At 39.5% G+C, this 13723-nt stretch overlaps 1 protein-coding gene across 1 annotated transcript in view; it reads left to right on the top strand.

The window, feature by feature from the left end:
- DDX18 (DEAD-box helicase 18) overlaps positions 1–13295 on the top strand; it is a 30902-nt gene extending 17607 nt beyond the window's left edge. The window contains exons 12-15 of the mRNA XM_043995226.1: positions 2514–2570; positions 2847–3024; positions 4119–8775; positions 13013–13295. Of these exons, the coding sequence (XP_043851161.1) occupies positions 2514–2570; positions 2847–3024; positions 4119–4264 (381 nt within the window). The 3' untranslated portion in view covers positions 4265–8775; positions 13013–13295. The remainder of the gene's footprint in view (positions 1–2513; positions 2571–2846; positions 3025–4118; positions 8776–13012) is intronic.
- The last annotated feature ends 428 nt before the right edge of the window (positions 13296–13723 follow it).

Below are 13723 nucleotides of genomic sequence, written 5' to 3' on the forward strand. Positions count from 1 at the left end.
ATATCTCTTCTAACTTATTCTTACAAGTGAAGAAGCTGAGGCCCAAGAGGAGTAAAGGCACTTTGCTTGGAAAATCCAAAATTAGGAAAAGTCTAAATTAACCTGCTTGTATCAAAGAATATGTAGACTGTGGGGCCATGAAAAAAAACAAACCTGTCTATAGAGCTGGGGTGGGGGTGGGGTGTAATGGAAAGAATGCTAGAATGAGACTCAGGGGCCTGGGCTCTAGTCTTGGAACCATTGCTGTAAGCCATTTTCTTTGCCCATAAATTGGGATAATACTTGGAAATTTTACCATGAAAGGCTGTTGGGAGAAAATGCTTTTTATAAACCAGAAAGTACTATATAAAAGTGAGTCATTGTTAAAGCGGTTTGGCATGTCTAAAACCATTTTTTAGTATTTTTAAGCAACTCTGTAACATTCTAATTTTCTTGAACCCCACAGAATTTATCAGAATATTGCCCATCATAGAAAACATCTTTATGTGACAATTTAACTAGTGCCAGTTGTTGACATCACTCTACTGAATACTACTAGAGGGAAAAAGTAAATGACCTTGCTTCTGTTCTCCATAAGTTTATCATCTAAATGTAGAAAATCCAATTCATTCACATGAAGCATCTCCTTTCCTAGGTGCTAGAGATGCAGATGCCAGCCATAGATCAAGAGAATTAGCAGTTGATCTAGGCAGTCAAGAGAAAGGGATAGGAGGTTCTAGCATAACATGATAAATAACATGGCTGGAAGGGTCATGGAGAACATAGCCAATATATAACAGTCTACATGTGTGCTGATGATGACCCTTACCTTCCTGGGCCTTTGGTGATGACAGAGAATTGGGGCTCATTCTACTGGTGATTGTGGGTTCCAGGAGAACCAAGTGGGTTGTGCATTTGCAGGTGGCAGTGGCAGCTAGGAGGACCCAGTGGCAAGCCCAGGCCCTCTGAAGGAGTCAGGACGATCCCACCCTTAACCTACTTAAGTCTGTGATGACAGATGTTTCTATACCTAGAAATCAAGGCAGATCTTTCATTTCTTCTTCAAAACTGTCCAGTATACTTTGCTCAACTTTCCATATTTCTCCAGAATCTCAATTCCATCTTTAAAACACTTTTCCACCACATTCCAGTTGGCGGGCTTGAGATAAAGCATGCATAACCACACGGGGATGTGCTTTTAGCCGTGTTTCAAGAATAGAGATGGGGAGACAAAGGTTTCTAATAAGAGGGATTAATTGATACTGAGTGAAGTGAACAGAGCCAGGAGAACATTGTACACAGCTAACAGCAACATTGTGTGTTGATCGTGTGATAGACTTAGTTCTTCTCAGCAATACAGGGATTGAAGACAAATCCAAAAGACTCATGATGGAAAATGATCTCCACATCCAGAACAAGAACTATGGGGTCTAAATGCAGATCAAGGCATACTATTTTCACTTTTTTGTTGGGGGGTTTTCCCTTTTGTTCTGATTCTTCTCTTACAACATGACTAATGTGGAAATATGTTTAACATGATTGTAATATATAATCTATATCAGATTGCTTGCTGGCTTCAGGAAGTGGGAGGGAAGGAGAACAATTTGGAACTCAAAATCTTACAAATATGAATGTTGAAAACTATCTTTACATGTAATTGGGGAAAAAATACTATTTTTAAAATAAGAGGAGTTGGTAAGCATTGTTATGCATAGGGTTGTGCCGGTTAACTTCATGAAGAGATCATACAATGACAAAACTTTCTCTCCAGGCAGGAGCTTATTATCATCACCGCAAGTTAGAATTGGTACTGACTGCCACCCCTCATCAAATGCCTGGCACATAAACCTGCTTTAGACTAGCCTATGAATTATTATGGAAGTTCTTTTTGGGAAGAGTATATGCTTTACTAGCTTGTGCCACAGGAAGCCCGTTACTCCCTGTGGCTCAGGCTAGTTAATGCCACTTCTGTTTTCTGTCCCTAGAGCCTGGAAGACATTGTGTCTCAGGTCCCCCAGAGAGAATTTGGCTAGGTTCTGGTCAAGACTGAAATGATCTCAATGCAGACCCGTAAGCAAACGTTTCAGTGTGGTTTAGATCACTAGTTAAAGAAAAGGTTTTTTTATGTCTCCAAAAGAGAATGTAGTGTAGACCAGGCTGCCTGTTACAAAAATTTGGCCAAGTTGAGCCTATGAGGTAAACCACATGCACAATCTCCACATACACGAGCCTATCTTTTTCTGCCCCTTTCCTTTCCCCGGCTTTCATAGCACTTAAGAACGAGTGCTGTTCTCCTGGAAGTCAGCATGGTGTTGTTGAAAAAACAATGCACCAGAACACTTGGGATCAAATCCCAGTTCTTCCATTAACTAGTTAGAACAACTAGGTCTAACATTTTGGGATCTAACCCAAAACACACGCATATGGTGATTGCAACCCCACTGGAACATATCATGGTATCATTCACAATATCTTAAACTTAGCCTTTGAATAATTCTGATTTACTAGTATTGCCTTTTTTTCCCTCTTTCTAGGTACCATTAAGTGAGTTTGAATTTTCCTGGTCAAAAATTTCTGACATTCAGTCTCAGGTATTTCATTTTTAAATGCTGATAAATTTTTTTTATATACTCAGTTCCCCACAGCCCCAGGATATCCATCTTCTGCTTTGACCTTGTCTTAAAAAACTTTTGGTCTTCTGTGATAACATGTTTGAAGGTATTTTGGATCTTTAGAGTTAATTGGTAAATTGGAATGGATGAGGCTTGGGTAACTTAGTATTACTGCATACATACTGAAATTTGTGTGCTTAAGAAAAGCAACATCTTGGGATAATACAAAATGTTTTTTGCTTCTTAAAATTTCAGTTGGAAAAACTGATTGAGAAGAACTACTTCCTTCATAAATCAGCACAGGAGGCATATAAATCCTACGTTCGAGCATATGATTCCCATTCTCTGAAGCAAATCTACAGTGTTAACAGCTTAAATTTACCTCAAGTTGCTTTATCATTTGGTTTTAAAGTACCTCCATTTGTTGATCTAAGTATCCTTTGCTGCATCTTCTATCAGCACCCTGAAATTTGGGGGGAGTTTTTGCATGAAACTCTTATAGGCTCAACTGGGAAGGTCATGTGTTTTAATCCTAATAGTTGGGTTTTGGTGCTTTCTGGGTAAGTATCAAATCACAAGTCTTTTTCTTCTTGGGGTGTTTATACTAATAGTAAGGATGCTATTCATGTGACTTGTCATGTCCTATGCTGTACACATGGGAAGAATAACTTAAAGGAGATTATGTGACATCAAGAAGTTTGGGCACGAGATAAAGAACAGTAAATTCTTCCAGCTGCTTTCTTAAGAGGGTCATTAAGTTTGCAGAAGGTGGAACTGGAACACTAAATGAGCTGGCCCACACAAGTGAGCGAAAGGAGGTCTTTATGTCAGTATCCCAGTTGATTAGGGAAATGCATTTGGGTACACAAGCCTACTTGGACCATGTCATGTCAGCCAGCTCAGATGAGGACACTATCTAACTATTGTTGCAATTGGGGGGGAAATGGTACATGGAAAAGAATTGCTTCTTTATGTGACTAAGTGGCCTGAATTAATCCCCAACAAGAAATGGCAATAACTACCCACTTGGAAATTGAGGCTATTTGAATATATGCCAGCTCACTTTAGCTTTTTAGCCCAGGACTTAATGGGAGTAGTTTTACCAGTAAATTTTTGTAGATGGTAGAAATGTCAGCAGGTGGGCTGGGCTCAATTCACAAGTTATAATTGGTGTGCTATTAGACTGTCTCATGATTTTCTGTAAATTATTTGTATTTGCTTTGTCATATTTGGAGTGAGAAAAGTAGCATGGCTTAGTTAAAGAAAGAATAGACGGAGTTAAAGAACCCCGTTTGTAATGCAGGTTTTGCTCTTTATCTCCTGTGGGACCATGGACAGGTAGATCCCTGACCCTCTTTGCACCTGTTTCAGAGAGACTACATTAAATGATTCTATAAGATCACTTCTATACTAGAAGACCATACAGTTGTGGTTCAAGGCAACTGGTTACTACTATTCCCTAGTAAATGTTAGATTGGAAGTCGTGTGCTTTTCTATTGTCTGCCTTCCTTAACATTCACTTTTCAGATCTGAACAGCAGCCAGGGGAAGAGATTGCAAAAAAGAGGTGGTGGTGGTGGTTTTGGCTACCAGAAGCCCAAGAATGTCCACAAGTCCAAAATCTTCAAGCACATTAGCAAGAAAAAATCTGATGGCAGGCAGTTCTCTCACTGAGACAGTAACTTTTCTAATCTTTGGTAACTTTGTCCTCAGAGAAAGACTTGTCTTCATAGCAGTAACCATGGAATATTTACAATGTTCAGAATTTGGATTAATATCTGATTTACCCCACTCAAGGTGCAGTGGCTTCAACCAGTTTTTCGTTCTTTTTTTTTTTCTTTTTTTGTAGGGCAATGGGGGTTAAGTGACTTGCCCAGGGTCACACTGCTACTAAATGTCAAGTGTCTGAGGCTGGATTTGAACTCAAGTACTCCTGAATCTAGGGCCGGTGCTTTATCCACTGCGCCGCCTAGCTGCCCCCTCAACCAGTTTTTCTTAATTAAAAAAAAAAAAAAAACCAGTCAGATGAAGCTAAGTATATCTTGGCTTCTAAAAGGCAAATTGCATTTCCTTTTCAATGGACATAACACATACTGGATTTTAACTGTAAATTATATTTTTTAAAAGAATTTATATTTTCAAATTGTGAACAATTCCATTTCTCTTAAGAGCATCTTCTTGATTTTATATCCAGTCATTCTTTACCATTGTCTTTTAAGAACTCTCTGGTTTGGATTGCAATATTAATGACCTCACAATGTAATCAGGAACAGGAGGGTCTTCTTGGCTAGCTGTATAAATAAAGGCCTCAGTCTGTTCTGCTGGTTTCTTGGATAATACAAATTGTCTTTGATCCATTCTAAATATTGTCTGCAAAATCAAAGGACCCATAACTTTTGGGTTTGGGATTTGTCAGCAAAGGACCAAGATTCAAATGCAGACTACTCCTCTATAATCTCTGTCCCTTAACCTCTCTTGGCCTTGGTTTCTTTATCTGTAAAATGAAGGGGTTGCACTAGATCCCTTCTAGCCCAAAATTTATGATCCTATAGAAACTTGTTAAACCTCGAATTTAAGATTTTTTGCACTTACTACCATAGTAATAGATTATGTGAACAAGGTATTTCAGTTTCTTCATTTTTGACCTGATTCATTAGAAGCATCTATAATATATCTATTTCTTTCCATTGCCATCCAGATCTATGGTATTTTGTGAAAATAAAATATGCTCCACAAACAAATCATAAAGTTTATTCCAAGGCTTAAACTTCTGGGGTGCTCTCTGAGCAGTTACTGCACATCTCTAGATATGGAGACCTGCGCTCAAATTGTACCTCAGATTCTTATGAACTCTGAGCAAGTCACATAACATTTCTGAACCTGTTTCCTCTGAGTGAGGATGAAATGAAGTAAAGTACCTGCCAACCTTAAGAGTCTATATAAATGTCAGCTATTAATATTGTTTCTGTTTAACAAAACCTTGTTTGTAAAAGCCTCCAGTGTTTGCATCAGTCAGTCAAATATGTTAATCACAGATCTTTTGAATTTTAGTAATGTCAGTACAGGGACTCTAGGGTCCTTGAAAACAAGGTCCAAAAGAATTGAAAACAAAATAAATGCTTATCATTTTAGAAATAGCTAAAATAAGTTGTGCTCAATGGATATAACGAATATTAAATGTACTGTAAGAAATGATGAATATAAAGACCTCAGAGAGGCAGAAGAAATCTAATGTGAACTGATCCTAATAAGCAGAACAAGGGAAGCAAAATATGACCACAACATGGAAAAAAGGGGGAAAATGTTGAATGCTATTATAATTATAGTGACTTGCAGAGGTGGAAGGCTAGGGAGCATATAGTAATATTGCAGAGATTTATCATGTTTTGTTTGTTTTGCTGAACTATCTTTTTTTAAAATTCTTTTTTTTACAGGGGATAGCTCAATGGTAGAGGTTGGAAGGGAGAGATTTAGAAATGCAGGGGACATAAAAAAGATTTCAATAAAAGTTATATTTTTAAAACAAAAGGCAAGTTATTCATGCACTTAAAACCATTGAACACTAAATTCTGACTTACCTTTCACAGATCCATAAAGTTGAAAAGGATTTGGGGGTGAGAATGGAAGAAATTAATGTCAAGCATAAAAAACTTAATAGGAAAAGCAGAAATCAGAAATGAATTCCGTTTAATAGAGTTTTTTACTAAATGGCTTTTTGCATGTCTGACAATGTGATATCTACACACAGCACCTTTCTTGAAAAGGAGGTAAACAGTCTTGCCCTGGCATCAGTTAATATGTGAATGGCCACAGGGCCTTGGCATTGTACTGTTAACATGAGAACACAAGAGATGCAAGCTTTCCTCTTCATAATTCAGTAATTCTATGTATCATGGATATACATGTTGGTGCTGTGTGTGGTAGGCATCTGGCAGGGTAGTGATGGGCACATTAGAGTGATAGCAATAGGCCTTGGAAATTATCCTCTACCCCCTAGGTGTCTATCTAGATCCAATGAGAGCAGTAGCAAAAAATAAAATTGGGTGGGGAGGAATCCCTCACAAGATTTCCAAGAAAGCATATATGTAGCATGAAAGAGTAGAATATTCTCTGTCCTGTGGTACCTCTTTTGGAGGCCAAAAGGGATGAGCCAAGAAGTCATCATCTCCACCAGGTTAGATACTGCCTTTAAAAAAGCAACCACCACCCCTCCATGAGTCTAGGTTATGCAGGGAACGTGATACGGCAAGACTCATTTTTAATCATGTAAGGGACTCTTACCCACCCCTGCCACATCTCACCTTCCCCCATACTTTAAATAACAAGTTGTGCTTGGTCATGGTCACACAGAAGCCCTGAGGAGTCAGAAACTGACATTTCTAAGGTGAAAAATGACATGTACGTAGCTTTAATATTTGCAAAGCACTTAAGGGAACTTCTCTTGGTCTATCAAGACCAGTCACTGGTCAAGAAACATTAAGTCCCTACTAAATGCTATGCACTGATGATACAAAGAAAGACAAGATAGACCCTGTTCTTGAGGAGCTTATATAATAAGGGAGGGAACATGACTATGGGGTTTCATAGAGAAGTCCAGTGGAGTGCAGAAAAGCAATAGATGACTGGCCTGGATGCCCTCCTTAAAGGGAAGCTCTGGGAGAAGCTAATCATCCCCCAATCAGAGAAGCAGAAGGTTCTCTGAAGATGTGACTTCCAGCAGCGAAGTGATCTTGCAGGACGAAGTGGTTCCTACAGCATTAATGAAGTCTCCACACTCCCCTCTCTGGAGTAGCCAGTGTTCTACAAAATAAAGAACAAATACTAAGGGGATCTATAGGACCTCTCTAATATTTTTCCAAGTAGACAGATGATTCACTTTACTGGGAAGGAATTGGGCCCCATTTGTACTAATTAGCCCTGTGACACTGTGCAAACGATTTCCCTTCTGTGGGTCTCAGTAAGATGAGAGGATAGACTTGGGTGATTTCCAGGGTCCCTTGAGAACCAGCCCAAGGAGCCTAAGTTTCTACCATTTTTCTAGAGCAACTATAATGACTTTCTGCTATTCACTCTCTTCCCCACCAGAGGACCTTTCAAATGAGGGAACTAGAGACAAATAGATGATCATCTTCTGAACTCAGAAGTACCAATTATGAATTAGTGTCCATCAGGATCCAGTCAGCAATCCTGTAGGAAGTGAGAAGGTGGGAGAGGTGGGCAAAGACTCATTTCCACACCCACCCCTATCCAAAGGAAAGCCTGAATAAACAGAAAGGTCTGAAAACCAAAGGAGATTTTCCCAGTTTTGACAAGATAAGGAATATGGATATATCCTAAACCTTGGTACCATGCTATCATTCACAGGCTCACATGTTTAGTCAATCAGTCATGTCCAACTCTTAGAGACCTACTGGCTGGTTTCTTGGCAAAGATACTGGAGTGTTTTGCCATTTCTCCAGTTCATTTTACAGATGAGGGAGCTGAGGCAAACAGGATTAAGTGACTTGCCCAGGGTCCAGAGCTAGTAGTGTGTCATTTGAATTCAAGTGATCCTGACTCCAGGGCTGACATTCTATGCACTGTGTCACCTAGCTGCCCACAGGCGGACATAAATAAGACATTACACAACCATCAGGGTTACTGAAGGAGCAGACCTGCTTTGGGGGGAAAAAGTGGGGGAGGAGTGGGTGCTGCTACTAACATGACAAGGACACAATGATTGATACTCTGAATGTTTCTGCTACAAGAAAATGACACTTGTATGGATCATTTTGTTATGCAACAACCCAACGGGAAGGTGAATCATCTCAGATTAACTAACTGATTGGTGCTTCCAGCTTTAGATTTGGACATTTGGATAAGGGACAGGAAACTCAATGTAACTACTTAAAGCTCCAAAGGTATTGAAAGCAGCTAAGGTTCTTTACTGCTGTAAGCCAGAGGACCTCCATTAGTTTGCTTGCTTCTTACCAGCCAAAGTCTTAGTGTTCCCTATCCCTCAGTAGTTCAGAGAATCAGAATGTTCAAATTGGAAGCCTCCGTATCGATCACTAGATCAGAAATCTGGATCTGGAAAGGACTGGAGATCCCAAGATCATAGATTCAGAGTTGGAAGCTGCCATACTCGGTTCCGGTGACCACCTTCAAACTCAAGTTGCCACAGTGGAAACCTGGGCTTCTGACTAGTGAGTATTCACCATAACGAGCCCAGACTCAGGCCCTAATTTGCTACTTCCTTTCTCACCTCCCCACTCCCTACCCCCAGCTATAAAAATAGTAATCAAATGAGCACTACCATTCCTTGGAAGGATGTATCCATCAAATGCCCTATGATGATTCACTATTCTTGTAACTTCTCTATCCAAAATATACCTTCCTGACTGCCCCTCACCTATAAAAGTTGACTTGCCTTATGAGAATGTAAGCTCTTTGAAGACAGGAACTATCTTGCTTTTATTTGTATTCCTAGGGCAGCAGAGTGGCACAGTAGTACCAGGTGGGGAGTCAAGAAGAACCAAGTTAAAATCCAGCCTCAGAAACTTATTTGTGTGACCCTGGACAAGTCACTTAACCTCTATCCTTCTCAGCTTCCTCATCTGTAAAATGGGATAATAATAGTACTTACCTCCCAAAGTTGTAAGGACAAAATGAGATTTGAAAAGCACTTAACATAGCACCTGGTATATAGTAAACACTATGTAAATGTTAATTATTATTAATATTATTGTCACATTGTCTGGTACAGAATAAGTGCTTAATGTTTCTTTATTCATTCCTTAGAGGTCACCTATAAAACTTCATTTTACACATGAAGAAACAGGCCCAAAGATATTAAGTGACTTGCCTAAGGTCACACTGGTAATAAGAGGCAGAGGCAGAATTCAGTTCCTGATCTGTCTGCTCTCTAATGCACCATCTGGTAAATGCCATCTTTTTTTTTTTTTAAATCTAGTCCATCTTACACATTATAAAGGTGGATAAACAGATGCCCCAAGAGGTCATTTATCCAAATGACACACACAGCAAGTTAGTATCCAGTCTGGGACTAGAACTCAGGACTTTGGATTCCTAGCCCCATGAAGAACTAGTGTTGAGTAACTCATTGTTCTTTCCACTACTCATTGTGGCCAGCATTATAGTGATGGCCCTCTCCAAATTTATTTAAATTTAAATTTATTTCACCTATTGATGAAATACACAATCCACTTGTAAAGTTGCTATCTATATTGTCTAAAATTATCTAATGAGTGGTTGCCAATAAATTAGAAACTTTAGCAAGAGTTTAGACTTTTAAACATTTATTACGGAGAATAAGAATTTGGTGAAGAGAGAAAAAGAGTCCTAGATGCCTACAGCTATCTATCTCAGGGAGCCAGCATTTCTAGCTCCTCTCCCCGCTGAGGTCCTCGCAAAAGAGAGTGAGAGCAAGCCTTGCCCCATCTTCATCCCACAAGCCTCCTGTGAAACCCAGAACATCCCATCCACACATACACACGGCTCCAAGCTAATTGGCTGGTAGCTTTGATAGACAGTACCCAGGAGCAAACGTCACTTCCTGACACCAAGGAACTGACCTTCCAAACCACATGGCTTGCCCTCAGACGCCTTCTCCTCATGGCGGAGCTTTCCTACAGTAACTCTCCAGCAGGTGGTGTCACTCCAATTGTTACCACTGTAGAATCCATGCTCAAAGATTTCAGTGAAGAGGGATAAACAGACGTGCCAGATGGGCCAAACCTCAAGACTACCACATCAACCACCTCCTCCCTCCAGCCATTGGTGGAAGCATCCCAAGACCTCGCACCCAGAACCCTAGAAATAACTTTGTTCTCTAGGCCATCAGCCCTTCTTCCTGCCTGGCTCTGGTAGCCATGACCCAGGGGTCAACCCTTGAGGAGATATGACCTGGAAACTACCTCTGGGACTGTAACCCCAGCTTCTTCAAGCATCCACAGCTACCAAACCCAGAAGAGAATGTGCTTGCTTTCACTGTCCTTGACATTGTGGAATTATTCAGCATCAGAAAGGAATATGGTCTTATCAGTGGAGATGAGACTAAAGATAGACTAAAGATTACTATCTGACTTGTTCCTGAACCTTAAGGACCACAGGGCCTTTCCATTGGCCTTACAGAATCATCCTATATGTAAGGAGTTCTTAACCTGTGCTCCACCTACCCCAAGAGAATATGCAAAGCTTGTCAAATGGGTATGAAAAACCTTTGGTAAATAGCCACATTAACTATTCCAAATATTCCAAAAGTATAGTGTTAGTAAAAAATATTGTATACCAAATAAAGATTTCTTAATTCCTTCCTATTTTATTCATGTACACATAAACAGTACACCCTAGAATTTACTTCTTTTCATATTGAATAGGGGTTCGGAAAGGTTTACTAAAAGCCAAGGGAAGGGAACTGTGAAAGGTTGGGAACCTCTGTTCTATGTATTGTCACCCTAATTCTTGATTTTCTATATGTATCACCACCACTTAGAACAGTGTTTGGCACATAAGTCAGCAATGCTTATTCATTCATTCAATGGAGACCTTTTTGTGATACATGAAATGGTTCTCTGTGGATATTTCAGTTGTCTTTTAGCTGATGGCCTTCAAACTTTTTTCCCAACTATAAGGGGTTTCCTTAAATACCATGATTAATTATAAAAAGGTATCTTCCTTGAGCAAGAGGCCAACTGATGTAGCTTGGGGAAAAATAATAACATGGAGAAGGTCCTGCCATTCTAAACATTCTGTAAAGCGCAGGGCAGGGTATTAAGCAAGTGAGAACAGACTCAACCCCATTATGAAAGAAAAATGCTACCACCAGTTCTTCAGTAGTCATACTAACATGTCAGTGAAGACATGGATAATTGAAATACACCAATATCCCCAAACTTCTTCCTGCACCCTTCCTACTGAAAAGAATTGACTGGAGTTTCTCTTCCTTATCCTATACACACTTAATAACCAACTAGGGAATTGGCTGAGGACAACAAAAAGCAGACAGAGCTTAGAATGGGTGATCCCAGACTAGATACTTGACTCCTGAGTTACTGAGAGTCAGCGGTACCTCACAAAGCTCCAGGTACAGAATGTACAATTTGGAGGCTAAGACTGACATGTAGAGGTTGGGTAAAAGTAAGAAAGCCTGACTACCAGTTACTTCAAAACATTTAGGCAAGGCCTTTTTAAAACCTCTTTGAATTTTGACTCCACTTCCCTTATCTTCAAGACATTCCACAATGGAAAGCCAGCCCCTAGAGGGCAGGAACTGTCTCACTTTTGAACTTTTATCCCAAATAGCTCAGTGGGGCAGCTAGGTGGCATAGTGGATAGAGTGGTGGGCCTGAAGTCAGGAAGACGAGTTCAAATCCTGCCTCAGACATTTACCAGATGTGTGATCCTGGACAAGTCACTTTTCCTAAGTATACCTGAAGTATACTTTTCTAAGTATACCTCAGTTTACCCATCTGTAGAATGAGCTGTAGAAGAAAATGACAAACCATTCCAGTATCTCTGCCAAGGAAACCCAAAGAAACGGTGACAGAGTGGAACACAACTGAAAATGACACTTAACCAAGAGCTTGGCTCAGAGGAAGTAAATGCTTGTCATTCATTCATTCAAGTATCCTGTTCAAATCAACCAGAATGTAGTAAGCACCTACTTAATATAAGCCAGCCACTGTGCTAGATGCTAGATGCCAGCTCCTGTTCTAAAGAAGCTCATATTCTTTCCTCATAAAAGGCCTAGAGGAAAGAACACTAGACTCAGGAGCAAGAAAAACATTCATGAAGAAGCAGGAAAATTGATTACTAATTTGCTGTTTGACTTTGTGAGTTATTTTTACTCTTCAGTCTGTTTCCTGCAAAATGAGGGAGAAGATCTGAATCATGAGTTAGTTCTTAGCCTGTAATCTGTGAACAAATACGTGCGTGTGCATGTGTTTATGTATGTATATGTATATATTTGTATTTCAATATAACTGGTTTCCTTTGTAATCTTATATAAGGATCCATAGGTTTCACCAGACTTTGAGAAGGATTCATGAATCCCTTGAACTAAATAATCCCTAACATTTCCAGCAGTTTAGCATAGTTCCTAACACCTAGTAAATGCCTAATAAATACTTACTGATTTATTCTAAGCCCAAGGTAGGATGAAATTTTCCAGGCTCCTTTCATAAACTTTTTACAATAATGGGAAAAGAGTATGTTTTTTAAAAAAAAAGAAAGAAAAGAAAAGAAATTAGTTTATAGAGTGTTATGGGAAAACATTCCAACATCGTCTAGACTGCTGTGCCACAGAAAAATTCACAACTTCCAAGAGATCTCTGCAAGGCACTCTTCTGAACCCCGCCCCCAAAATACGTATGTTTTTGTTTTGTTTTGTTATTTATTTATTTTAATATGTATGTTTAATAGTGAAGAAGCAGAGAAAAACCGTTGGACTATTCTGTGAAAATATCTGCTGCCATTCGTTGGCATTAAGTACAGCCTCATACTTTCATTGTTGGACTCGGCACAAGTGCTGGAGTCTGCATCTGCTGGGAAACTCAAAGACTTCGATTCATTTAATAAACTTGTGGAAAATCACACACTTTCATTTACTCATGGTCTCTACTAATAGCCTTAATTAGTCAAAGAAATAAAATTGATCAAGTCTAAAAATATGCTCAACAATAAAAAGGTTACCTTTATTCATGAATTTGCTCATCATTCTTCCCTTCTGGGTTCATTTTGCTGATGTTTGCTCAATATTTGTTTTATTCAACTAATTAACCTAGGTGCTTATCCAATACCATCTCAACTGTCTGTGTCATCCATTAGCTCTGTGTGTCCCTAGTAGAGATCCTTCAGCAGCTTGTAGAATCTGACGGTTGAAACCATCTAGTCAGAAAATACAACTAGGCCTCACTGTCCTTCCTGAGTGACATTTCTATCCTGTTGAGGAAGATAAGGAGCTGCTCCTATCCTTGTCTCCTTTCACATTTAACTTAATTAAGGATGAGATGATGCCAACTGCTGACAGTTTCCCTCCCTCTCCCACTCCATATGGCTTCTATGACAAATGCCTCTCTCTTTTCAAGAATTATCCAGTGAAATCTCTGCTACCACCAGAGCCTAGGAAAAGCA

Source organism: Dromiciops gliroides, chromosome 3 (genome assembly GCF_019393635.1).
Source record: "Dromiciops gliroides isolate mDroGli1 chromosome 3, mDroGli1.pri, whole genome shotgun sequence".
NCBI lineage: Eukaryota > Metazoa > Chordata > Mammalia > Microbiotheria > Microbiotheriidae > Dromiciops > Dromiciops gliroides.